Raw genomic sequence first — 26022 nt, forward strand, 5'->3', positions numbered from 1 at the left:
AGCCCCAGCTGTCCTGGAACTCACTATGTAGATCAGGCTGGCCTCAAACTCACAGAGATCCTCCTGCCTCTGCTTCTGGGGTGCAGGGATTAAAGGCATGTGCCACCATGCCTGGCTCTCTCTCTCTCTTTTTTAAATGGTTTAATTTTATATTTTTATTTATTATTTTATGTGTATGAGTGTATTACCTGCATGTATGTCAGTGTATCCATGTAATGCAATGCCTGCAGATGTCAGAAGAAGGGTGGAATCTCCTGGAACTGGAGTTATGGATAGTTGTTAACCACAATGTGGGTGCGGGGAATCAAACCTGGGTCCTCTGCCAGAGCAGCCGGAGCTCTTAGCCACTGAACCATCTCTCCAGCCCCAAAAGGTGACTTCTTATTGGGCCTGACAAAATTTCTGTAAGCTAGGTGTTATTCCCATTTTATTGTTGAGGAAACTGAAGTTCAGGGAGAAAAGGATTCTGATACCAAGCCCACAGGCCAAGCCTCTCGTTGCCATTTGGCCCACTGGAATTCCAGAGGCCCAGAAACAAGAACGCTTTTGCCTGCCACTGCACTGGGCAGCTCCTAAATTCCTTGCACGGTCTCCCTTCTCACCTCACAGGTCGTGCTGCCAAACTTTCCACCTGGCTAGACCCTCTCCCTACATCTGGTCTGTGCCCAGGATGACCAAGCTGTCAGCATCTTCTATGGAGGGATCATGCTTTGCAGTTGACAGGAAGGGGCAAGAGCTCAATATCAGGCTGGTTGGTCCCCTCCTTTGCCCACTGGGAAGGTCCTGAGGGCTGTCATGCCTGAGCAGAGTGTGGACAGAGGAGCATGTGTTCACACGTGTTAAGAGAGTAAATGTGGGGCTGGGGAAACGGATCAGCAGTTAAGAGCACTGGCTACTCTTGTTGAGAACTGCAGAAGACCAGCGTTTGTTCCTAGTACTCACCTGGTGGTTCAACAACTGCCTCTAACTCAAGTTCCAGGGGATCCAACATCCTCTTCAGCCTCCATGGCACCAGGCACACACATGATATACTTACACACATACAGGCAAAATACTCTTTCAGGTAAAATTGTTGTTAGCTGGGCGTGGTGGCGCACGCCTTTAATCCCAGCACTCAAGAGGCAGAGGCGCAGCCGATCTCTGTGAGTTCAAGGCCACCCTGGTCTACGTAGGACAGCTGGGGCTACAGGGAGACCCTGTCTCAAAAAGACCAAAAAAAAAAAAAATTGTTGAGAGAGAATGTATATACAGAAGAGAATGTGTGTGGGAACATGCAGATGTGCTTTTGTGAGTTGAAGCATGGCTACTTTCCTCCCTGTAATTGAAGAGCCTGTCCTCATCATCATCCAGATTAGAATGACTGAGGAAAAGAGGGCCCTGTTTCCCCTATAGTCTCACCTTTTCTAACAGCCCATCAGAAACATGCTTGGATCCAAATTATTGTACAGTTTCATCCCACCTCAATATGTAAACAGATGGAGGAATTGTGTGATTATATTTGATATGTGTGCATTTGTATATTTTCGTCATTTGTGGTGTAAGCATGTGTGTCTCTTTTAAAAAACATTTTTTTATGTGTACAAATGAGTGTTTTGCCTGCATATATGTAAGTTCACTTGTGTCATGCAAAGCCTGCAGAGGCCAGAAGAGGGCATCGGGAAAGTTCTTAGTAAGATCAGTTAGCAACCATTTGATTTTGGAGAAAGAAAATACAATTTATTTAAATGAGATTGCATTGTGTTTCTATGATGATGTGATAAGACAAACTACTTCCTTACTTAGTCTACCCTCAGTTTCCTCATCCAAAGAGGAGACTAATCATTCCTGTGTTCCATTATTACTGTGAGCACAAGAGCAGTATGCACAGTGCGTATATCCATCTAGACAGGTCATTTCAAGGAAGAAGATCAGCCTTTTGTGTATTCATGGAATGCTAACTGTGAAGAGAGTAAAGTTAGGTTGCCATGAGTCCAAATAGTTGGAAAAAAGCAGTTAGTGGGTCCCCACTAAGTAACAGGCAGTCTGTAGGCAGTCTCCTGTGGTCTTCAGACCCCCTGTGATTGTAATTGTTTTCTGTGGCTTACACATGGCTGAGTCAAGGCACTTACACAGAGAGCAGTTGAAGGCCTGCATGCCTCTATCCGGTTCCATCTCTGTCCCTGGATCCCCATGTGACCACAGGGAAGCTACTTAACCTTTTTGAGCCTCAGTTTCTTCCCTAAAAAATGGCTAATAAATACAAAGAGGAGGCTGGCCTTAATTATAACCAACCACACTCTACCCACCCTGTGTATAAATATGTTGGGTACCCAAAGTGGCTTGTGGCTTTTAGATTCTGTCCTGCTTTGTGGATGAGATGATTTTTAGATTACCCTGCACCAATTGTAAATGGAGTGAGAACACTAGAAACCCCATACTTCAGCTGACCTGTGGTGTCCAGGGAATTGGTTTCAGGACCTGCCTCAGAAGTCAAAACCTGAGGCTGCTCAGAGCTCACATTGTGAAATGACATGTTTGTGTACAGCCTGCACATCTTCCTGTATGTGTCAATTTATCTCTAGATGGCTTCGAATACTTAGTACAATGGAACTGTCACACAACTGGGTATTTACTGTGCTGCTTAGGGAATAGTGACAAACAGAGAAGCTTGTGCATGTTAGTACAGATGCATGTTTTTTCTCCAAAGAATTCCTGTCCTGGGTATCCATGGGTCAGAGTCTATGACTGTACTGTAGTGAGAGAGGGGCCCACTGCACAGGCCTTAGAGTCAGGGCTGAGCTCCTAATTCCTCCTCTCACTAGCTCACACGGGAAGTCTAGCAGCCTGCCCAGCAGGACAGAGCAGGAAGAGCTCACAACTTATGCACAAAAAGAATTTTTTGAGACTGAATTACCTCGTTGATCTAATACTACATTTTGGTAAACCAGATGTTTTTATCTCTACTACAGAAAACGGAAAAAGAGTGCTCCCTTTCACACTTGTAGGTGGTGTGGTTATATCATCTTAGCTGGTTGAGCTTTTGTAATGAACTCTGGCCCAATTTAATAGAAAGAAGAGCCGCAGATGGCCTGTAATCATATCAGTTCATTCCAGACATCTACTATAGGAGAGAGCAGGCCACTTAGCTGTGGCTCATGGTCACATGATAGTTGGAGTTGGCTGTAGTCAGTACTGGAATTACTTGAGTTCTTCCTGAAATTTTTTGACATGTGATGCAACCTCTTCTTTCCCCACTCCTAATAGGCAATTAGCCAAAGCTCTCCTTAGCCTGTGGTTCTCAAACCCACAATGTGAACATCTCCTGGGAATCTATTGGAAACCAAGCTCTCAGCGCCTACCCCCAATCATAAACCCTGGGTGTGGGTCCAGCAATCTGCATTGTAGCAAGCTTCAGGTTGCCACCCAGCTAAAGTTGTAGAGGCCCTGCTCTGCCCCACTTCTCAAGGCTTTCCTTGGCATCTCTCGCCATCACCAGAGGTCTGTAGTCCACCTGTACTCCCGGTACCCTCTTGAGGGGGCAGGGGTCAACACCATGTGCACCCAGGGTCGTGCTGGCCCATGGTGTGGCACCACCCAGTGCTTCCTGAGTCTAATACGTTCCCAACTGAGCTATTTGGGTGGAAGCAGCCAGAGGTTCTCCAATTCCTGCTATAATTTTTTTTTCCTGGCCAAAGTGGGTTTGACTCTGTGTACTTGAAGTTGTTCCCCAGCTAAAGTTTTTGTGGCCGTGCCTTGTGACTCGGGACTGGAGGGAGGTCTTTGTGTGAGATCATCCCCAAATTCTAACTGGAGGCTTTATGCCCCCACATCTTGCTGTTTGTACTCTTCTCATCCCTGGTTTTATGTTCTTTCCTTCCATTATTTTCTTTTTGTCCCCTGTCCCATTTCAGACATTTTTCAAGTTATCTTGCCTTATATTCTAACACTGCCAGCTGCTTTAGTTTTGGAGGGAAGTAGTTTAAATAAAATGGAATCTTGTTTTTAGATACAGGAGGAAAAAGATGAGCAGCAGCTTGTAAATGGTATCTTTCAGTGGCCATGTCCACTTAGGTCTGTGTGGCCCCAAGCCCCATGTCCCTTGTTTAATTACCTTGTGAATAGTGATACAGTTAAAATTTTTCTTAGACCTACAAAACCAGCAAAACTGGGGACCGAAGTGTAGGTAGACAATAGTTGATGTCTATTTAGGCAGAAGGCCTTTTCATGGGGTCCAAATTTTCTTTTTCCAACATGTGTCCATAAATAAATGGCTCCAAAAGTGGAGTCTGGGAGATGGTGGCATGAGCAGCCTCTTCCCTGCGTTAGACACCTAGAAATACTAACTAGAGCTCACTCAGAGTGGGGGACATATTACCATTCTGCTATTGTCTAAGTGATGCTCTTTTCTGTTTATATGTAATTTAAAGCCCAAATACACTTTTTAAGAAGCCTACAAGTTTTCTTTATAGAGCCACCTGCTTAAGAATTAACTTCCATCCAAGTTGCTATGGAGCGTATTCACAGTGAAGTCACACTGGGTATCTGATTTATTCATTCTGTGACCCTCACCTTGTGACAGATGGAAAGCCCAGCTTGTCACCCCCTCTCCTGTGGATGCAGGAGGCAAAGGAGGTACCTATGCTCACTGCATACAAACTAGGCACCAGCTACCAGCCTGCACTGCCCAAGTACTTGATAAACGTTTTACTGTGTCTTCACAATAAGTCTACAGAGGGCAGACTTGTGTGGCACTAGATGGCCACCCTACCTCTGCCTCAGGTTCAAATTTGAAATAAACTGGAACTTTACAAATCTGAGTGAAATGGATGCTGAGAAGACAAGGACTTTGTTCTTGTTGAATCTCCATTGACTAGGAATAAGCCAGATAATGAATGTAGAATACTTTGTACAGTAGTACAAAGTCTAATAAGACTTTTGTACTGTGGAACAGATGGTTGCATGAGTGTTAGGGTCTGTAGTAAAGAAGAGCATTTGAGTTTCTCTCTAAAGCTAGAGGCCCAGCCAGGAGCTTGATTGGGTTGAGGAGAAAGCTCTGGAGAATTCTGCTAGAATTAGAGCAGCAGGGTCAGAAAGGCACCTTCAAAACTGTGACAGAGATAATTGGGGTGTGGAGATGGCGCATTAGCACCTAGTTATCCTCACTTGGATCCCAGCTGTGTTATAAGTCTACAGAGCTCTTTCTTAGAAACCCACAGTAAGAAAGAAGGAGTGGCAAGCACTGAACTTTCTAGGGTGATGCCCTGTTGCTGTGCATGAGTAGAGGAAGGCTAGTGTGTGCTATGTCTTGTCTAACTAGGTCTCATCTCATACTGCCTAGTTCTGTGCCTGCTCCAGTCCACCAAACAGCTTTCCTTCTCCCAGACCTCAACACTGTCTCATCAGTTGATGTCCTTCAGACAGCCCCTTGGTACACGACAGATACCTTATTAACCTGGGAGAATGTGTTCCTGGCTGGTCAGTTCTGCAGAGCTGGGGCCGCTTCACCTAGACATTACCAGTCTGTTTCTCTGACTTATTCTTGATCCTTCACCATTATGGGACTAGCTTGCCTTAGTTGGAAAGGTGTGATAAAATGGATATGCTCACATAGAGAAAACCTTCCTCTGCCTTAACAAAAATCAAACCTGAACTCAATCCGCTCTATGCGTGTACTAGGCTGACTAGCGGTGCTTGAATAGGATGCCCCCACACAAGGCTTGATCTGCATAAAGAACATCTTGTTCCAAGTTCATGATTACAAACTATGGTTAATTCTTCAGTCATAGCTGAAGGCAAAGTTAATGAGTTTGAAGGTAAAGACTGATTTCTCCTCCCCCATCTTAAAAACACTGTAATGAGCTTGTTGGGAAAGGTGAGCAGGGGTGGTATCTATCTGCCCCACTACCCTCTGTTACCTGTGACAGATGCAGATGGAGCAGGTGAGACTGGGAAGTAAAACTTGGAGGCGTCTATGGATTTGACGTTTTCTGATCCTTTCCATGCAGGAATCAGTGGATGGATTTTAATCTGCAATGGAGGTATTTTTTTCTAAAACGCAGTGTTCACACCAAAGGTAATTTTTGTTTCTTTGTTTTCTCCTTGCCCTCATGGGGGCATGCAGCACGTGTGGAGCGAGAGCGAGGACTGCCTGCCCTTCTTGCAACTGGCACAGGATTACATCTCCTCCTGTGGCAAGAAGACACTCCATGAAGTCTTGGAAAAGGTCTTCAAGTCCTTCCGACCTGTAGGTGCCCGGGGCTTCTGCAGCTGCTTCTTGGATAGCAACAACAGTAGGGAAAGTGGATAAAACCCAGGATGACTAATTGTTTTTCTCTTGTCTGCCCTGTGGTATAAAGATAGCAGCCAGTGTGGGGAGGCTGCAGGCGGGATGTGACACAGCTGTTTGGTGCAGGAATGATGGTTATTTCTAGCATCACTTGAGTTGAGAATTTGTGACAGAGTGGAAGCAAATGCCTTTATGAGCCAGTGGAATATCCTGCTCTTACCCAGTAGACTCAAAGTCTACCTGCCTGGAAGTAGGTCTTTTTATTCTAGTGGACATGGCCAGAAAGCTATATGAAGTTTGTGCTTCCATGTTTGTATGTATGGGGAGGGATGACACTAGATCTTGGTCCTGTCCTTTTCTCAGTTTAATCTTTTAGTTCTCTACACAAGAAGTTTGATTGCATAGTAGCCTGTCTGACATTCTATCTCAAGGTTAGTAAGTCTATTTGTCATGTTTCGTGCCTGCTGGCTCTCACTTCTGGTAGCTTGTGCTTGTGTGTTGCCGGCATTGTCAGTCTCTATGTGCAGGTTAGGGTAGTCACAGGTTTGGTCTTGTTTTGTTTTGTTTTTGATTGGAATAAATTAAGGCCCAAGATGGCAGTATCTTCCTCCAGAGAGGACTTTTTGTTGGCTTCTGGCAGTACTTGGGGGCCCTGTCAGCCTGAGGTCACCTGCAATACTTGGCTTGTGGTTCTCAGCTGCTTCAGGTGATGAAAAGCTAGGCTTTAGATAGTGTTCCTTCTAACTCATCTTTATTCTAAGAATGTGAGCCTTTGAGGGGTCCCCAGATTATAGTGAGGACACTGCTTGTAGTTTGTTCCCTTGGAGGACCTGGGCTTAAAATAGTCAGAAAATGCAATAAAGTATCTTGTTTCCCCAGTCAGCAAAAGCCCTCAAGTCAAGTCAGGCTAATGTCTCCAGATTCTGAATGTTTACTGTATTTAAGAAGGCATTTTCCATATTTTTCTGTAATAAAACACTGACCAGAAGTAACTTGGGGAAGAAAGGGTTTATTTGCCTTTCATAGTGTAGCCCATCATCAAGGGAAGCCAAAGGAAGAACTTTAGATGTAGGAACCTAGAGGCAGGAGCTGAAGCAAAGACCATGGAGGAACGTTGCTTACTGGCTTGCTCTTCTGGTCTGGCCTGTGCTGTCTGCTTTCTTACATAGCCCAGGACCACCTGCCCAGAGGTGGTACCACCCACAGTGTTGGGTCCTCCCACATCACTCAACAATCAAGAAAATACCTCACAGATATGCCCACAGACCAGTCCTCAGGTGTGTCAAGTTGACAACTGAAGCTATCCAGCATACATACTTAGAATAAAATGTTTTAAAATAGTTTAGTTCTCAGTGGAAGAGTTGGCCCCAGTCATTTGGTTCATTGTTAGAAGAAATAGAATATCAGTACCTTCTGTCACACTCTCCTCTGTTTCAGCCATTGATCTGGCCTTTCATTTTTTGCTTGCTAATTTTCTTTTCTTTTCTTTTCTTTTCTTTTTTTTTTTTAAGACAGGGTCTCTCTGTAGCTCCAGCTGGCCTGGAACTCACTATGTGGACCAGGCTGGCTTTGACCTCAAAGAGATCTGCCTGCCTCTCTGGCTCCCGAGTGCTGGGACAGAAGGCGTGCACCACCATGCCTGGCTCTTTGCTTGCTAATTTCTAAGCCAGTTTGGCTTGTTCAGAATAGAAGTGGGACTTAAAAGTACTAGTCTGTCTCCTTTCAGTCCTGTTGTAAGCACATGCTGAAAGCCTTCTGTGCAGTTAGGACCATTTATTGCTCTGGTCCCAGCACAGGAATCAGGTGATGAGCACCAGAGATCAAAAAGAGCTGGTAGTTTTAGTTGGGAAAACAAGATAAAGAAGCACAACACATAATGTGTCCATGACAATGCCAATAAGGAAGGAAATGAACCAGGGACGGGAAAAGAAGTATTAAGAATCCGGAAATGGTTGATTAAGGGATCCAGGAAGTCTTTACTGAGAAGGTGATTTTTTGGAGTAAAACCAAATCAACAGTGAACCATGAGGAAAGCTAGGGTGGGCAGCAGAATGCCTGTGTTCCTGGGACAGAAGGTGCCACTCTAGCCACAGGGGGATTAGGGATGGAGCATAGTGAGAGAGGCCAGGAGGCCACAGAGCCATAGCTGATGAAGGACTTGGCTCTGACTCAAGCCATGGAGAGCTACTGATGAGGATAGAGCTGCACTGTGATGACTTCACATTTCAAGGGCTCCCTTTGCAGATAAAGTGCTCAGATTGGCTGCCAGGGGTAAGAGTGGGACCAGGGCAGAGATGTCTGCCATCCTCCAGGCAGAAGTGACTTGGATTCTGGAGATGCTGGGGAAGTAGACCCAGCTGGCCTTGTGCTGGGTCAGAAGTGGGATGTGAGAAAATGAGCCTGAGTTTCTTCCTGTGCAGTGAAGAAGTTGCAGCTGTTGACTGAGGCTGGGGCTGGTGAGGATTTGGTGGGGACGGGTTGCAGGAGGAAAAGCTTGCACTTGGTGCTGTTAGAATTTTTGTCAGTTTGTCAGAACTGTGAGGTCAGTGCCCTGCCTAGTATGCTGACTCCACCCCTTTGTTTTGTAGATGGAGTTTGGGGCTTAGAAATAAGACACAGGCAGGGTCTGGTTGTTGATGTTCTAGTTGAAAGTACCTATTAGAGAATCACTTAGCCAGTTACAAGGTTCTGAGCCAGAAACACCAGTGCTGCATTTCTCTGGATCTCAAAAGCTGCATAGGGGCATCCACATGAAGAATGTTCACCTGTGTTTCAAACTAGCTGCATCTAGGCTTGGAGTTATTTTCGAAGAGCACCTCATCATCAGCTGCTGCTCTGTACAGTCTGTCCAGAGAGATAAGGACCTGTCTCCTTGTAGCCTGTCCCCTGGGGGCCTCAGTCCAGCTGACTCTCTCAACCTCACTAAAACTGGGCACCTGACAGCCATGGTCTCAAAGCCAAGGTCATACCACTTGGGGCACTGCCTGTTGACATATGGACCTTGTGGACTGCACCCTCCTTTGTCTGCCCTGCCCTCCCCACACCAACATAATCAATATCACAAGCCCTGCTCCACATACACTAAAATCTATGATTAGATTTCCAAAGAAAAAAGTTAGATTTTGTTTTGCTCTAAGCCATTTTACTTCTCTCATTTTTCTTCTGCCTCATCACATTACCCACAAAATGTTCTGTTCTGTTGCCAAAGCCCCTGCTCTAGAGTATAAGGACAGCTTAGCTGGCCCAGTTTTTCCCATCAGGGAGCTGACTGGTAGGAGCAATGGCCAGAAAAGAGAGAAGGCCCGGATAAAGACAAGCCCCCATGTTCCAGGTCCCTGCTCAGCTTCTGCTCTCTTGCATTTTCTAGGTTCTTTGGGAAAATATTTTCGAGAGGATGTTTGTGAGCATGCACTGCAGAGGGTTGTACTTGTGACCTCTTAACCCAGGCCTGTAGAATCAGAATGCTGCAGTGATAGACTCCAAGCTATGACTGCAGGCTCCTTGAGTTCAAATCCCAGTTCTGCCACTCAGTGGTTGTGTGGCTGTAGGCAAGCTTATATTTTTCAGTTTCTTTGTCCAGGGGCTTAGGAAACTAATAAAGGTTAGTTAGGACTGCGGAGAAGATTCCACAGCACAGTTTTGGCTGGGGACTCAGCGTCCTGCTTTGTGCATGGTAAGCACCTAACAGATGTTACTGTTGGTGTGGGGACATTACTGTTAGATTTTTGGTAGAAAAAGAAAACAATTTGCTAAGTGATTTTAACACATTTAGCAGAAACATTTGGCCAGATAAAGGACTTTAAGAAGGTATTGGAGGAACTGGGGAGATGGCTTAGCAATTAAGAGCACTTGCTATTCTTCCAGAGGGCCCGGATTCAATTCCAGACATCCACATGGCATCTCACAGCTGTCTGTAACTCCAGTTCCAGAGGATCTGATGCCCACTTCTGACCCCTGCGGGCATCGCACACACCTGGTGCTCTTACATAGTTTCAGGCAAAACACTCACACACGTAAAAATAATAAATGAAATATTTTAAAGAAGGTATTGGAGGGATCAGGCAAAAGTTAATTTACATTGGTGTTTGCAAAACAATAACCATTCATTGAGACCTAATCCATATACCTAATGAACTATGTTAGGTGCCAGGCTCCAAGGAGGATGTCCACTGTTTACCAAAGAGCTTTAGGATTATGGTTGATTTATGTTTTCTTCTTTTCCATATTCTCTAAGGCTTTTTTAAAATGATGGTTACATAATCAGAAAAATAAATGCTTCCAAAAGCTAAATTGTTGGGACTAGAGAGATGGCTCAGCGGTTAAGATCACTTGCTCTTGCAGAGGACCCAGGTTCAGATCCCAGCATCCACATGGCAGCTAACAACCATCCATAATTCCAGTTCCAAGGGATCCAACATCCTCTTCTGACCTCTGTAGGCACTGCACAACATGGATGCACTTACATACATGCAGGCAATGCACTCATACACAAAATAAAAATAATAACTTTTTTGAAAAACTACATTATTTACATGTATCAGAAATACTAGGAGTTAGAGGGAGAGGCTCATGGAAGAGCAGTGTGCCAGGCAGTGACTTCCTGTAGACAGTCCACTGGCCCAGGCAGGGGCCCATCTTGGCTGCCTTGGCTCAGCGTCCTTAGTAATGCCCTAGGTAGAGTGGGCTGCCTTGCCCTGCGCCCTATCCTGTGGCTTCTTGCAGCCCTCTTAGGCTCTGTGTTCTGATCTTTAAAATGAGCCCAACTCTTGTCACTGCCCTGTGGATTCACGGGGAATGTCTGAATCAGAACATGAATGCAAAGGATGTCCAAATCCAGCACCCTGCCAGCTTAGTCTTATTTCTGGCTTATAGGTGGTATAGGGACATGGTCACTGGATGCAGCCGGCTGTCTCACTCCCATTTCTCTCTATTGTAGGGGCCTCTTCCTCATGAAAGAGGCTGACTCAGAGAGGTCTGATTTTCACCTTCACCCCTAGCATATTGTATCTCATTGGTACATGAATGCAAACGACATTTTCACTCAGGTTACTGTTGCCAGTGGTGTCAATAATGCACTGGCTCTCAATAATGACTTCCGAGACCCTCGAGAGCAACACTGGTAAATGTGTATTGGACAGTCACTGAGTCATTTTCCTTACTTGAGTGACCCTCAGGTGGCAGTTCCTGGCCATCTCATGATTGAGCTAGATCATGGGCCAGCAGAATCAGTTCTCACTAGATGACCCTGCCAGTCATTTTTACCTCCATGTTTCCATCTTTTATTTGGTGAGGACTGACAGGCTTGACTGCTGGTGAAGAAGCAGTGCAGAAAAGAAGAGCTGGCCTCCCATTGCCAGGGTCTCCCCAAGTTGCCTGAGCATGGCTGGGGACTGCTGTTTCTTAGGGAATTACCACCCTCCCCTCTCTGCTTCATGGAGGCTGGGTCCCACGCCCAGTCCTATGCCAGCTGCTCTGGCCATGTTGTACACTGCTTTGATTGATGTTGCTGTGACAACCCAGCTGGCATTTGTTCCTATGGCTCCTGTGACTCCTTCCTCTGAGTGGCCCAGTCTTCTTTCTGATGGTGTTATGTGGTACTGTTCCTTTTCTCAAGAAGCACAAGGGCTTCTACGAAAACAAGTCCAACTGAATCTAGTCACTGATGTGAATTGAGACCGGTGTTTTCAGGTTGCCCCCAGTAACCCAAGAACAAGGCATGACTCCCCACAGGAAAATCCCTTGTGGCCCAGAACAGTGTGGTTCTTGCTTCTCCTGTCATTGACTGATAGCCTTGACAGAGTGAAAGGATCCAACAGGATTTGTATGAACAGCATCAAGCATTAGGAATTTAACTTTTGTGTAACCTTGGTTTTCTGCTCATGTTATGAGAATTCAGACCCTGTCATTTGTAGGAGGGTCAGTGCTCCTAAACTAGCCTCCACCATTCTTGCCCACTTAGCCCCTACCTCCATCTGGCCACCTTCCTCTGTCCTAATGCCAAGGCAGACAGACCAGCATTCATCATGAGTTATAAGTCAAACAGTTTCAAATCCGAATGTGTAGACTAGTCTTACTGTCCAGAGTGTGGCTTCTGCGTCCTGGGAACAGGTTAGGAATGTAGAGGCAGATCCTACCCAAGGCCTGTAGGAGCATTCTTGGTGACTTGGAAATGCGGGAAGGTGGAGAAAAGCCATTTCAGCCTTGGAAGACCTGTGCAAGGGCCCATGAAACTTCAAGAAGGCTGCTGTCTGCACCAAAGCCCTAGCTATTCTGGGATACTTTCATGGCCATGCCCACTTCGTCTCTGGCATAAAGACACCAGCCATAGTGCCTAGTGTATACCCCTTTAAGGTGCCATAACCCCTTAATGGTTTGCACTACTATCCACAGGAGTTAGTCTCACAGGTAGCCAGGGCCTGGAGGACTTTAATTCCCAAGGGTTGGCAGCTTTCCATTTCCATGGTAGCCATGTGAAGCCAGGTGGCTCAGCAGTCCTTATATGACTATGGGTTACTCAAGGATGCTTTATGAGCAGCAAGGCCCTAGAAATCCCTACATTCCTGTGTACAATGAGCAGAAACTTGTTTTATCCCCAGGCAGGTGAAAATTTTCACTGAAATTGGACTGCATGACTGTAACTTTCAGGATTCATTTAAATATACCAGCGTATCAGCTATTTTTGTTTTGCTTTTTGCCTATTTCCTTTTTCACATAAGAAATTATGGGCACAGTCAAAGCAAGGGAGCCAGATCTTTACCAGCCTTTATCATAACACCTCTGATTTAGATTTGCCCCATCCGTTATGTGGGACATTGTTGGAAATGCTGGACTGTTGTGTATCCGTATGATGTCCTGTTACCATTCTGAGTTGTACTAATACAGACATTAGTAGTATATATTTTCTGCTAGGGAATGCATTTTGAAAACGTGTTGCACAGTAGAAAACATTGAAACCTCCAATAGGCACAGCACTGACATGTAGGCATCTCCATGGGAACCTGCCTGGTGAGCAAAGTCTGTAGTCAAGTCACCAGTGGTTGACTCCTGGCTCTGCCACTTTCTAAGTGACTCTGGGCTCATGTGATTATTATGAAAACCAGAAGAATTAGCATACATAAAGCTGCTTAACATAGTGCCTTGCACATGCTGAGTTGACATTACTGGTATCATTCAGTCTAGAGAGTGTGGAATGTTTGAGTGCTGAGTGCAAACCTGAGGACAGAATGCAGCAGGTGGAAGTTCACCTCTCTTCCTGCTTCCTAGAGGGCTCATTCACAGCCAGGGTCTCCCAAAGCCCATTCAGCAGGGAAGAGGCAAAGGGAGTCTAGAGTCAGGCTAGTGAGGCAACAAGAACTCCCTGATGACTGAACCCAAGACCAACAATGTCTTTAAAAAATATTTATCATGAATTTGTCATATGTTTCCCTGATCATAATTCTAGAACATTTGTGGAACATATTAAAGATAAAAAGTTTAAAAAAGTTGTCCATGGGGCTGGTGAGATGGCTCAGTGGTTAAGACCACCTGCTGCTCTTGCAGAGGACCTAGGTTCAAATCCCAGCACCCACATGACAGCTAACAACTGTAGTTCCATTTCCGGAGACAACACCCTTTTCTGAGGGCACTGCACAACACAGCTACACTTACACACATGCAAGCACAACACTCATAACACATAAAAAAATTTTTTAAAAATTTAAGTTGTCCATAATCCTACAATCTTATGAAAACTATACACATACAATAAATGTTTTTAATAAAATAAAAAGGACTGGCAAAGTGGTTCAGTGGGTTAAGTCACTTGCTGCCAAGCCTGACAACCTGAATTAAATTTCTGAGACCCAGGTCTTGGAAGGAGAGACCCAACTCCCTCAAGCTGCCCTCTGACCTCCACACACATGTGCTCTGCTGTGGCATACATGTACATATACCAAAAAAAAGTGAAAATAATTTTTAATTCTTAACATTTTAATATATTTCATTACAGTCTTTTTTTCCCTCTGCATCCATATGAATTTTAAGAAAATCTGCACCATAATTAAAGTGGAATTTTTATCATGTTCTTTTTATACTGATGGTGCCTTTTATATCCATGAGTAACTCAGAAATGCCATTTTAAGTGTGTGTATGGATTCCACCTTACTGGCATGCCATCATTTAACCCTTTGCTGTTGAACATTTTGGTTGATTCAATGTATTTATCAGTGTGCTGCTCATAATAGCGGCATATGTTTGGGGGAAAGAAATAAAGCAGTGGGTTGATTGTTGACATCTTGAAAGGACATCAGGACTGTCTATCATGTGGTCCCACCAATACCCCCAGATGTCACATGCACAGATACCAGCATCCTTGTGCAAATGCATATGGGGCTATGCTTTGACACTTAAAAATAGAGACTCTCCAAGGTACCTAACGAAACCCAGACCTTTGGGCCCTGTGATAGTTTGAATAAGAATGTCCCTCATAGGCTTCAAGTATTTGGACATTTCATCCCCAGTTGATGGTGCTGTTTTAGGAGGTCTTAGAAAGTGTGGCCAAGCTGGAGGAAACACATCACTGAGGGTGGGCTTAGAGAGTTCTTAAGCCTTACCAGATCTCGAGTAGCATTCTTGCTTCCTGTGCCTGCTTGAAGATGTGAGAGCTTGGCTTCCACTCCTCTTCCAGCCACCATGCCTTGCCACCAAATGGTGGGTAAGTTGAATCCCAGGGAAACTTGTGTTAAGCCCTGCTCAGTGCAGAGGAATCTGGATGCGATGCCTTGGTTTTCTGCCTGCAAGTCAGGTGATACTCACAGCTGTTGCTTTTCTTGTCCTTCCTTTCTCCATAGTTGCTGGGGCTTCCAGATGCAGATGACGATGCATTTGAAGAGTACAGTGCAGATGTGGAGGAAGAGGAGCCAGAGGCAGACCACCCCCAAATGGGAGTCAGTCAACAGTAAACCCCTAAGGTCACCTTTCAGAAGGAGAGTAAGCCCTGTGCTCCCCTAGGTGGGGTCATGTGCTCCTGGGGTAGCGTTTGCATTAGCTCTTCAAACAGGACATCTGGCTCCTGGCATCCAAATGAAAATGAAATATCTTTTTAATGACCACACAATATCTGTGATGAGCTTTGCTCAGAAGTGACCTGAATTTTAGCCCAGCTTTGGCAGGGTTTCTATGGAGATGTCTCAGTAGCCTTTGCCACTTTGAAGTTAGAGTCCATTTTGTGGCTGCCTGTTCCCTCTTGAGTTTATGTTGGAGAATTAACATGTGCTGACTGAAATGTCGAGAATTCTGAATGGATTAAGGCTGTGTTTTGAGTCCTCACAGGTGATCCTGCTGAGGAAAAGCATGCCAGAGAAGAGATGCAGTCTGCACTTTTTTAAATGTACCTTTTAAGAGTCCCTAAGTGAAAGGTTTTGCTTCTAGAGCATGAGTTTTAATATCTGATTGTTAACTGCACAAGTGCAAGACAAGGACAAAGGCAGGTCATCTCTTGACTTTGAGTTTGGAGCACGAGGGCAGCCGAGGCACCTCGAGTTTCACTATCCTGGATGGGAACTTGTCACGTAGCAGCTACTGGTTACTGTAACTGCTCTGTGCTTGTTCAGTTGTTTTTAAACATGCTGATTCCAAAGCCACTTTTAAATTCTGATGGTGGAAAGTATAAATGGGGTAAGAGATCCAAATGATTGATTTCTTTAAGCTCTCTATGAACCCACATAGGAAATGAAACTTTACCTTATCTCTTTATAATAAGATGACAACTTGTTGACTCATGAAATAACCAGAATCTAAGTAAGTGCCCCTTAATCTTTGAAGCCATAGGTAAATTTAATAGGAAAATAAACCAGAATAAAAAAATTTAGTGTAATGAAATCCTTTACTTTCTTAATATTTAGAGAACGTCAAGAAAAGGCTCCTATTGTGTAATTTACTTAAAATTATAAACAAATACTTCAGAGGACCTAATGGCAGTGAATTTTTAAGGTAATACATACAAAAATGGGAGTTTTCATTATGGGATAGCTTGGTTAAAAGGATGTTTTAACGATAGGGTACCCAGACAGCCTCCAGAAGCAACTGCTATTGTAATTCAGCCAGTAAATTCTTACCAGGACATCCTCTCTAGTGCCAACATATCAGGTTCTAGTAACTTGGGATGCCCCCTTACAGTACTTGATTCCTCCATGCATCCAGGTTGGGAATGTTTCTAGCATATACACCTGTGCCCGGTAGGTTATCAACCTTTTAAATAAAAACAGAAAAAAACAGAACACTGCAGTGGCAGAAGTTAGTGTGTCTTGCAGGCACAGGGGAAACCCAAACGCCTAGGCGTTTTCTATTTAGTACCGTCAGGAGTCCAGCTGCTCCTGGGTGAATGGTACAGCTCAGAGTTCAGTCACTGGCTGAAGGTGCACAGTGATTTCCATCTGTGCTTTGGAGCCCACGATTTTCCCCCCTTGGGAAAACACATTAAAGATTAATTTCAAGCCAGATGAATTTCCTTGAAGTAGCAAAGCCAGACTTAGATCTTCTCTCAGGGTGTAAAGTTCTGTCTTTGTCATCCTGCAGTGCCCCATTGTATCCACTCACTGCCGAGAACACTGAGTGCCACATCCTATAGGGCACGGAGCTCCATATCTTGTAGATGTGGCCCAAGGTTGGTAGCCTCCTTTTTAGCACAGTGGGCCACCTGAAGGATCTGTGAGGCAAATAAAGAAGCCAAAGCTGTTTGTTCCATTCCAAGGTAACCTGGAATTTTACATTACAGGTGTCAAATTAAATTTACAAGTGTTTGAACATTAATATGAAATGGATTTTTTTAAATCAAAAAAAGTATTTAGACTTTGACTAAATACAGTTTGTATCATGTTGATGTTCTCTGTAAATCTGAGCTGAGATACCTAGCCATTCAGTGGGCTGGTGAGAATCCTAGTCTTTGTTCTGCCCAGGGCCAGAGGAGAGAGAAATACCCCAGATGTGGCTAATTTCCATGGCAAAACTCAGAGGCATCAGCACATCCTCCTCTTGTACATAACCCTCCCAGAGCGCTCCTGTGTGTACACATGCACACACTCTCACTGTGGGTGTTCTTATCCCATCTGGGGTCAAGGCTGAACAGCCTGTGGTCAGTTATGAAAACAGTACCATGGTGGGACAATGTGTCCTTTCCCTACAGATGTGTTGTCAGGAGCCTGGTGTGGGAGAAGGGTCTCTGGGAGTTAGGAAAGACACTTGGTTCTATATTTGACCCTGCCATAGACTTTGTGACATCAGCAAGTCATTTAACTGGTCTGTGAAACAATGGTATTTGATCTTCTGGCTTTAAACACAGTTGTATTTTGCTTTAGGAGGAAGTATGTGTACATAAGAGCAACAATCAAGGACGCTTAGGGACACAAGAAGGAAATAATTTGGAATATTGCCAAAGGTGATATTCTTAAGATACTGGCCATGAGCTACTTTAGAATATGTTGGCTGATGGATGTCCAAATCCCTGGGGCCTGGGGTAGGTTCAAACCCAGGTGACTGATGAAATTCTGTTGCTTTGAAAAGTGGGTAAGTGGTGGCCCCAAAATATGGTTTGTCTCAGCTGTACCTTGCTGTGCGTGTGTGGGGCAGAGCTGTTGTCTGCGCCTGAACACCGGAGGCTTTGGAGGTGGTCAGCAGTTAGCCTGAGGGAAGATTGGCACGAGGAATAGCTGGAAAAGAGTTCTTGGTGAGCGCTTTGCTTGCCATGTCATTCAGGAAAGAGAAAGAGACAGTGCCTGGGTTGGGGCAGTGAGAACAGAAACAGAGAGCGAGAACGAATATATGAGGGAAGGGTTGATTGCTTATTGATCACTGTGACCAGCTGTGAAATCAGAATGATGCCTGTGACAACATTACAAAACCTCAATCCTCGCCCTGAGTGACCCACTGAGACATCTTTTATGTCTGCGCAGTGATGGCGTTGAACAGACCTCAGGGAGGGAAATGACGCCCCGTGCATTGCCAGCACCAGTTGGGATTTTGTGACTCCAGGCCCACAGCAGCACATGGTACATTTTGTTTTCCCTTGGCCAGAGCACAAAACCTCTGCTAGGTGGGAGATTTTCCTTAGGCCCTGGTGCCAGAGCTAGCTTTGCAATGTGCTTAAGTGAAAACTCTCTGAGAGTGACCACCATTGTTCAGCATAGACAGAACTGTTCTCTAGCACAATGCATGTCTGAATATTGTTTCAGTTTCACAGGAGCACAGAGTGTGTCCAGGGATCTATGATCCCTGAGTGGTATTTCATTTATAGTTAGGAACCTGTTTTGCATGTTAAAACTCACCAGTTAGGAGACAGTTTAAACAAATCTGGTTTCCTGTAGTGAGAGGAATGTAGGAAGGGTTGGGTCTTACGTGGGTTGGGAGGAGATGAATAAAAACAGTGGGAGAGTTAGGTCGCAGAGTCAGGTCTGAACTGTAAACTGAAGAACTCAGGAGGACACTTACCACCTGAGGTACAGGAAAACTTGTTTCCCTGTCTCTCTAGAGGCCTGCTTTCCTCAGAGACTAGTGTTGAGAGAATATTGGTAACTGTTTTGTAACTTTCACTACACGCACCTCCCAGGACACAGCAGGTGGTGGAATTCCTGGTGGAATTCTTTTCCTTCATAAACCCAGCTGCCAGTCAGAGAAGCCTGTCCTCAGGAGTGCTGACAGACCCGAGGGACTGCAGTCCCAGCTGGAACCATAAACTACACCTACCCACTCCATTGGGCGGCAGGAAGAACACAGTGATACTGGAGTGGGGACTCCACTAGAACAGGCCTTGAGGGAGATGCTGTTGCCAGTTGCACATCTTCAGAGAAGCCTAAGAGGTTTTTGTATTAAAAAAACCCTCTTTCATAAACTCAGTCGGTTACCTTGGTTTAATGGTAACAGGTATGACATAAGAAGCCAAATTCTTTTAGGTTTCATACAGAAGTGTAAAACTTGCTTGTGGTCCAAGGTAATGGCCATGAATGTTTCATGTTAGAAACCCCATTCACCACACTGCAAGACTGAGTGGTTCCAAGCCGCTTAAAGGGTATGCCAAGCTGCATAGGCATTAACATTCAGTTTGCTTAGAACCCTGTTCGAGTTGTTCGATATTAGGCAGAAAGCTGGCTCTGGTCTTCTTAGACTACATTTCCTTCAGCTTTCCTTTTGTTTTTGTCTCTCAAGATTCTCTTTTAGCAGGTACCTTCTGACGTGGCATGAAGTTGCAAAGCAGTGCTTTGCACAGATGCCAGTTTCTTAGAGGAGTAAAACCTTCACTGGGCAAGACTGAACCCAGCCATTGCTGACTTCTGTATGAGCAAGATTTAGCCAAATACAGAGAAGCAGAGCAAGGAAGAGGCAAATTTAAGGGACTCGTCTGTTTCTGGTTTTTTAGACAAGAAGTGTTTCCTGCAGGCTGTGTGTGCTTTCTTTCCTTCGTGGTTCCCTTCAAAGAAATTGCTTGTAAATGACAAACTGTGAAATGAGTTGCCAAAAACTGTTGTCCTTTGTTAGATGCCTCAAACAGAACTGTGTAAATTCTCTTTGCACCCTGTCCCATCTGCTCCCTCCTCCCTCCTCTGAGAGCGAGGACCACATCTGAGGATGTAATTACCGTGAGCTTGCTATTAAAGAGCCTTCCAAGCCCTGCTGGTGTTGGCCTCTTTTTTTACCCTTTCCACAGATTTTAGTTACAGAACACCTTGTTGATTTACAAATGAGGAGCAAGGACCATGGACACAGAGACGGCAGAGGGAGACAGGAAGCATTTACATCAAACACATTCAAATGCTGACATATGTTTGGGAACGTACATATTGCTGATGGTCTAGCTGGTGTTCAGCAATTTTCCATTCTTCTTTGAACTAGTACTGCTTTTATATGTGAGAACTTATTTTTCCTAACCTAGTTAGGAATCCTTTGTGCACAATTAGTAATTTATCCTGTGGCCATTCAGTAAGGCCATCACACCATTTCCACAATGACTTTTGCTCCCAGTAGTCAGTGCAGTTGGTAGCTAAGTTTCACTATTTGATGGAGAGCAAGATTCTTTCTCTGAATGAATGGTTCTCTAAAATTAAATTTGAGAATGGCTTTAACAGGCCCAGTTTAGAGGCTTTGTATGTTTTATGTAATTTCTTTGGGGGTGGGGTATCCTTTGGTTTTGGTCAGAGATTCCAATGCAAGTGATGGCCTGGGTTTGGCATTCCAAACCTCACTGGTCTGAGGTTGGCTTGGGCAGGGTGGTGTGGGCACATTTTGACTTAGGGGAAAATTCCTTTGTTTCTCTGACTTGCTCACACAGATACATTTTATGAAATACGGCTTGGCCCCTTTAAGTGCAGGGACAGAGACCAATACTCACATAGCCACCTGCAGTTAATCCTTCTGGCAGTAGGAAAGGATCTGGCCCAGACAGGCCCCTGGTAGTCTGTAGGACACTAGTCATGTTCCCATACCTTTGTTTTCTCATGTGTCTGCATAAGCATGGTGACCTCATTTCTGAGTTCCCTTCAGGGAGGAGCATTGATAGTGTACCTGACCCTGCTGCAGAGCAGGTGGGGGAGGGAGTGCTATGCAGGCCCAAGGGGAACGGGGTCTCACAAAGTCTTGATGGTGACCTGCACTAGCACGCTTTCCTCCCTGTTTCCCTAGAAGTGAAGACCCCCAACTGATGGTGTGGGTGTGTATTTGCTAAAATGTCCCAGCTCTGGAAGGTTCCCTCCTGCCTTGCCACAAGTCACTTTGTAGTAGACTATAAGATTCAAGCTACAACAAAGCAGGAAGGGCAGGATGCTTTGCTGAGGGATGTAATAAACAGTCTCATTTCCATAGTGAAGTCGGGCAGGTGGGGTGGGTACCACATTGTCCCCAGTGCTCACTGAACACATGGGTGGATTTACAACACAGGAAAAGAAACAACCCCCACCCCACCCTAGTGTTGACAGAGGTCAAGGCTGGGCCTCTCCAATGGCTGGGTGTGTGTAGAGGTGTCTGGCCCAGCTTCCTGAAAACCTGAGTGACCGAATACTCCTCCATTCCTCAGGTTTAACTATCTGGTAGTTTGGAAGCCAGAGAAATGCATCCTGAACCAGCTGGCACTTATTCTTAGTACCATAGTAGGCACAAAACCCTTGTGACTCTCTGACCCATCTTTCTCTCTTTTTAGAATAGAAAACAATAGTACTTCTAAATAAAAGCTGTAATTAGGCAGCCGAAGAACAAGGCAGACGTTTGCTATTCCAGAAACTGGAAAGTGGCACCGACATTTTGTTCCTTTTTTAGGGAAACAGCCCCAGTGACAGTGAAGCCAGTGAAGTGAAGCAGGTCCTGCGGGATGCCTTTTATTCAGAAGCCTCTAGAGGTCAGCACCGCATGAAGAACGGGCTTCCTGGTGCAGCTTTGGAGCAGTGGGCAAACGGGGGGCGGGGGCGGGGGCGTCCCATGGTATGGGAGGCTGAAACGCTTTTCTTCAGAACAGCCTGCCAACCTTGACGCAAGTTGTTTTCTGCCTCTTCGGTCTTTCTCCGACAGCGCACACTGTCTGCTGATTGATGGATCCGAAGGCTGGAGTGTGGCACAGACACGCTGCATCTTGCACTGGGCAGGAGCTCGGGTCTAGGCTCCACCCCCGCCCAACCGCCCGCTGTTTGTTAGCACTCGCATTGCAAAACTGCTGCTCCCATGAGTTTCCCTCGGCCTCTACCAGTCACAGATGGGGAAGGATCTGCACATCTTGAGATCTGGCCAGAACTGAGATTGGGGGAGAGGCTAGAAACTGCTGGACATTGGACTTCACTGGACACAAGATGGAGTGCTTCACAAAGGGATGCCACGGGCTTCATGGGCCACCTGCCCCCAATCCCCAAAGAAGCAAGCCTGGAGTTCCCCAGAGGCAACTGAAAGGAAAGACAAACAAAAAAAGGGGGGGGGGGTTCTCCCTCCTTTCAGTAGCTTAGTTCTGGTCAGTGTTTCCTGTACCTGTCTCCTGAAGAAGCTTAGTCCACACAATAGTCAAATGTCACTGAAGATAGCCCTTCGCTGGGGTTGGGATGAGCCCAGAACAAATACGCAGAGAGGGTCAAAAAATGCCAGAAGCACAAAAGTGGCTCAGGCTCTCCAGAAAACCGTTTTAACACTTGGTGGTTTTGCAGCAGTTTCACTAGTACCAGTATATTTCAAAGTGATGGCCTTTTTACACTGGTGAGTATAGACTTTGTGTTAAGTACGATTATGTAACAACCTGCTGACTTTTTATTTTTCTTTTGAATTAAACAGTTTATGCTGGATAGCTTTAGTATCAACCTGACACACCTGGGTTGAGGGGGCTTCTATCCTGGAATTGTTTCCACTGGACTGGCCTGTGACCATGTCCATGGGGCATCTTCTTGATTGTTCAGTGATATGGGAGGGCCCAGCCCACTGTGGGTGGTGCTGCCCCTGGGCAGGTGGCCTGTGTTGCATAAGCAGGCTGAGCAGGGGCCAGGGAGCAAGTCAGTAAGCAGCATTCCTCCATGGCCTGTGCTCCAGCTCCTGCCTCCAGGTTCCTGCCCCCAGTTCCTACCTTGGGCTCCCTGATGAACTGTGACCTGGGAGATATAAGACAAATAAACCCATTCCTCCCCAAGTTGGTAGTGGTCAGAGTGTTTTGTCACAGCAATGGAGAAACAAGCTAGAACACAGTTCTTGAGTAAATAGATTTAACTGGTGTGACTGTATTAAATACCAAACTTAAAACAATTTCTTTTGAGATAGAGTGTTAGGTAGCCCAGGTTGGCCTCCAACTAGCTATATAACCAAGGATGACCTTGAATATTTAATCCTCCAGTGTCAGCCTGCCAATTGCTGGAATTGCAGGTGTACACCATCACATCCCTGCTTAAGCCCCTTTTAACTCCTTTAATTCTCTAATTCTGTAAGGTGTGTGTGTGTGTGTGTGTATGTGTGTGTGTGTGTGTGTGTGTGTGTGTGTGTGTGTGTGTGTAACTGCTATTCTACTTTTCCCATGAGGATACTGAGGCAAAGAGAAGCTAAGACATCCAAGTTCTCTTACCTACTATATTAGTCACTTTTCTGTTGCTGTGATAGAAACACTGACCAAAGCAATTTATAGAAGGAATAGTTTATTTGAGCTTACAGTTCCAGGGGAATTACAGTCCGTCATGACAGGGAGGCATGGTGGCTGGAGGTGGCTGGAGCAGGAGCAGCAGACACTAAGCTCTCACATCATCATGCAGGCACAGGAAGCAAGAGAGCAACTGGAGATCCAGCAAGGCTTAAAAATTCTCTAAGCCCACCCCCAGTGACATGCTTCCTCCAGGATAGCCATGCCTTCTAAAATCTCCCCAAAACAGTGCCAACATGTGGGGACAAACTGTCCAAATACTTGGAGCCTATGGGGAACATTTTCATTCAAACCATCACTCCTACTCTGCTCTGCGCAGTGTGGAGGGGATCTGTCTTAATTCTAACAACCTTTGGGCTTTTCACAAGGCTCCACAGAAGCCCTGTCTTAATTTTCTTTTCACTTCAGTGAAAACTAACTGTTGCCTTAGCACACAGAGAATGTTTCAACTCTCTGCCTTGACCTTGACCAGATAAGCCTGCTACTGGAGACACAAGAAAATGAATACACTGTGTCCTGTATCCAGGCCCTGGTGGAGACAGGAAAGTTGTTGGAATAACTGGGTTTGTAAGATAAGATGCTTGGGCCTGGCCTGCTTGCTTCCTTTGTGTTCCCTTCAAGGTCTGTCCTTTGTTTCACCCTCTACAAGGACATCAAAGGTGGTTCTCTGCCTCCCTCCTTGTAATGAAGGGCTTTTACCCAGAGTTCCCAGAAACCACAAACAGCAGAAATTCACCCTGCAGTCAGACAAAGCACAGGAGCAGGAAGAAAACTCTTCTGGCTGCTGCCCTGGTCAGGTTCAATGGTGCACCAGGGACTTAAGTTGCAATGGCTGCAGCATCATCCAAACAGGGTTCCGGCGTGCCTTTGAGCACCAGTTTTCCCTCTCCACACTGCAGAGGAACAGCCATTGCTGGGGAGTGACGGTGTTCATCTTTCTAAGCATTGTGCAGAGGAAGTGGGAAGGGCATTGTGTTTCAAAGCCATATTCACTTTGCTTTTGGCTGTTTGGGTGGATCATTTCCAACACTTTGCCCTCCATTAACAGAAGGAAAAGGCAGCAGATTCACAGCCCACACAGACTGTTGGGTCTCAGATCTGCTTTTCTTGCTCTTAGGATCCCTAATTAAAGGGACCCTTGGGGTCCAGCTGGGCTTCCTGGAAAATGGCTATGGCGAATGTGCTAAGTCCTGATGCAGAGACCAGGGAACTAGAAAGTTGGGGCTACAAGAGGCCTATGGAGACAGGAATACTCCAAGCACCATAAGGCTGCCCAGGTTTTGACAGGGGACAGTACCATGAGGTCATGAAAAGATTGCCTTTCTGGGTCTGACTCTTTAAGTCCCACATACTTTAGTCTTTTAGATCTTCAGTTTCTTCTACTCTGGAATGTTAAGGGGACCCTTGAGCCTGGAGTTACAGCACAGAACAGAAACACACACTAGGCATAGTGGTACCTATAATGTAATCTCAGCTACTCAGGATGCTGAGGCAGGACAATCACAAGTTCAAGGCCAAGCTGGGCTACGTAGTGGGTTGAAAGCCAACCTGGAAAACTTAGACATCATAACTCAAAATTAGAATAAAAAATATCTTTAAAGGGCTGGAGTGTATGTAGCTCAGTGGTAGAGTTTGTGCCTAAAACATAAGGTCCTGAGTTCAATCTCTAGTACCAATTTTTAAAAAAGAAAATACATCAAGGATCAACTTCAGCATAAGACATCTAAATTTTTTTTTAATGTGTATGAGTGTGTTGTCTGTGTATGAGTTCCCATGTCATGCAGTGCTCTTGGAGGACAGAAGAGGGCATCTGATCCCCTGGAACTGGAGTTACAGAGGGTTGTTAGCCACCAGGAATCGAACCTGGGTCCTCCGCAAGAGTCTCTTAACCACTGAGTCATCTCTCCAGCCCCTGAACATCTAATTTTTTTTTTTTTGGTCTTTTTGAGACAGGGTCTCCCTATAGCCCCAGCTGTCCTGTAACCTACTATGTAGACCAGGCTGGCCTTGAACTCAAGAGATCTGCCTACCTCTGCCTCCCAAGTGCTGGGATTAAAGGTGGGCGCCACCACACCCGGCTGAACATCTAATTTTTAAAACGTGTAACTTCAGTACTGTTTGGGATCAAAGTGTAATAACTGGAAATGACATGAAACTCAAAGCATGCCCCTCAAATCTGGCTCTGCAGCAAGACTGGTTAACCCCATTAGGTACACCCAGGAGAAAGTTGTTCTAGGGCTTGTCTTTCCCACCAGACCCACCCTCCCTCCATTTCCCCCTCACCCACATTGCCCAACATGGAGACTTCGGACAGTAGGCCCTGTGCCTGTGGATTCTGTGTCTGTTGACTCAACAAAATATTCAGGGGGAAAAAACTGGCATCTATACTGAGTATACGCGTACTGTTTCTTATTCTCAAAAGATATAGTATGTCAACTATATAATATTTGAATTGTATAAGGTAAGTGGAAATGATTTAAAATATATGGGAGGAGAGGTTTGCAAATTGTAGGCAAATACAATACTATGTTATATGAAGGATTTGTGCATCTGGGGATTTTGTTATTTGCCAGGGATCCTGGAACAAACTCCTAATCCCAGTCCCAATTGGACGAAGAAAAGTCCTTCCTTCTTTTTCTTA

The 26022-nt window shown here is 45.3% G+C and overlaps 1 protein-coding gene across 5 annotated transcripts in view; it reads left to right on the forward strand.

Annotated features, from left to right (window-relative positions):
- Positions 1–22589, forward strand: part of Mturn (maturin, neural progenitor differentiation regulator homolog) — a 26620-nt gene extending 4031 nt beyond the window's left edge. The window contains exons 2-5 of one of the 5 annotated variants that reach the window (XM_029567539.1): positions 6101–6223; positions 15094–15189; positions 21542–21620; positions 21791–22589. In XM_029567539.1, the coding sequence (XP_029423399.1) occupies positions 6101–6223; positions 15094–15189; positions 21542–21620; positions 21791–21807 (315 nt within the window). In that variant the 3' untranslated portion in view covers positions 21808–22589. Of the gene's footprint in view, positions 1–6100; positions 6224–15093; positions 19905–21541; positions 21621–21790 lie in introns of those variants that run through there. The other 4 variants (XM_008841537.3, XM_029567540.1, XM_008841536.2 and 1 more) reach the window with 4 other exon arrangements.
- The last annotated feature ends 3433 nt before the right edge of the window (positions 22590–26022 follow it).

This window comes from Nannospalax galili, unplaced genomic scaffold (genome assembly GCF_000622305.1).
Source record: "Nannospalax galili isolate Female #2095 unplaced genomic scaffold, S.galili_v1.0 scaffold158, whole genome shotgun sequence".
Classification (NCBI taxonomy): domain Eukaryota; kingdom Metazoa; phylum Chordata; class Mammalia; order Rodentia; family Spalacidae; genus Nannospalax; species Nannospalax galili.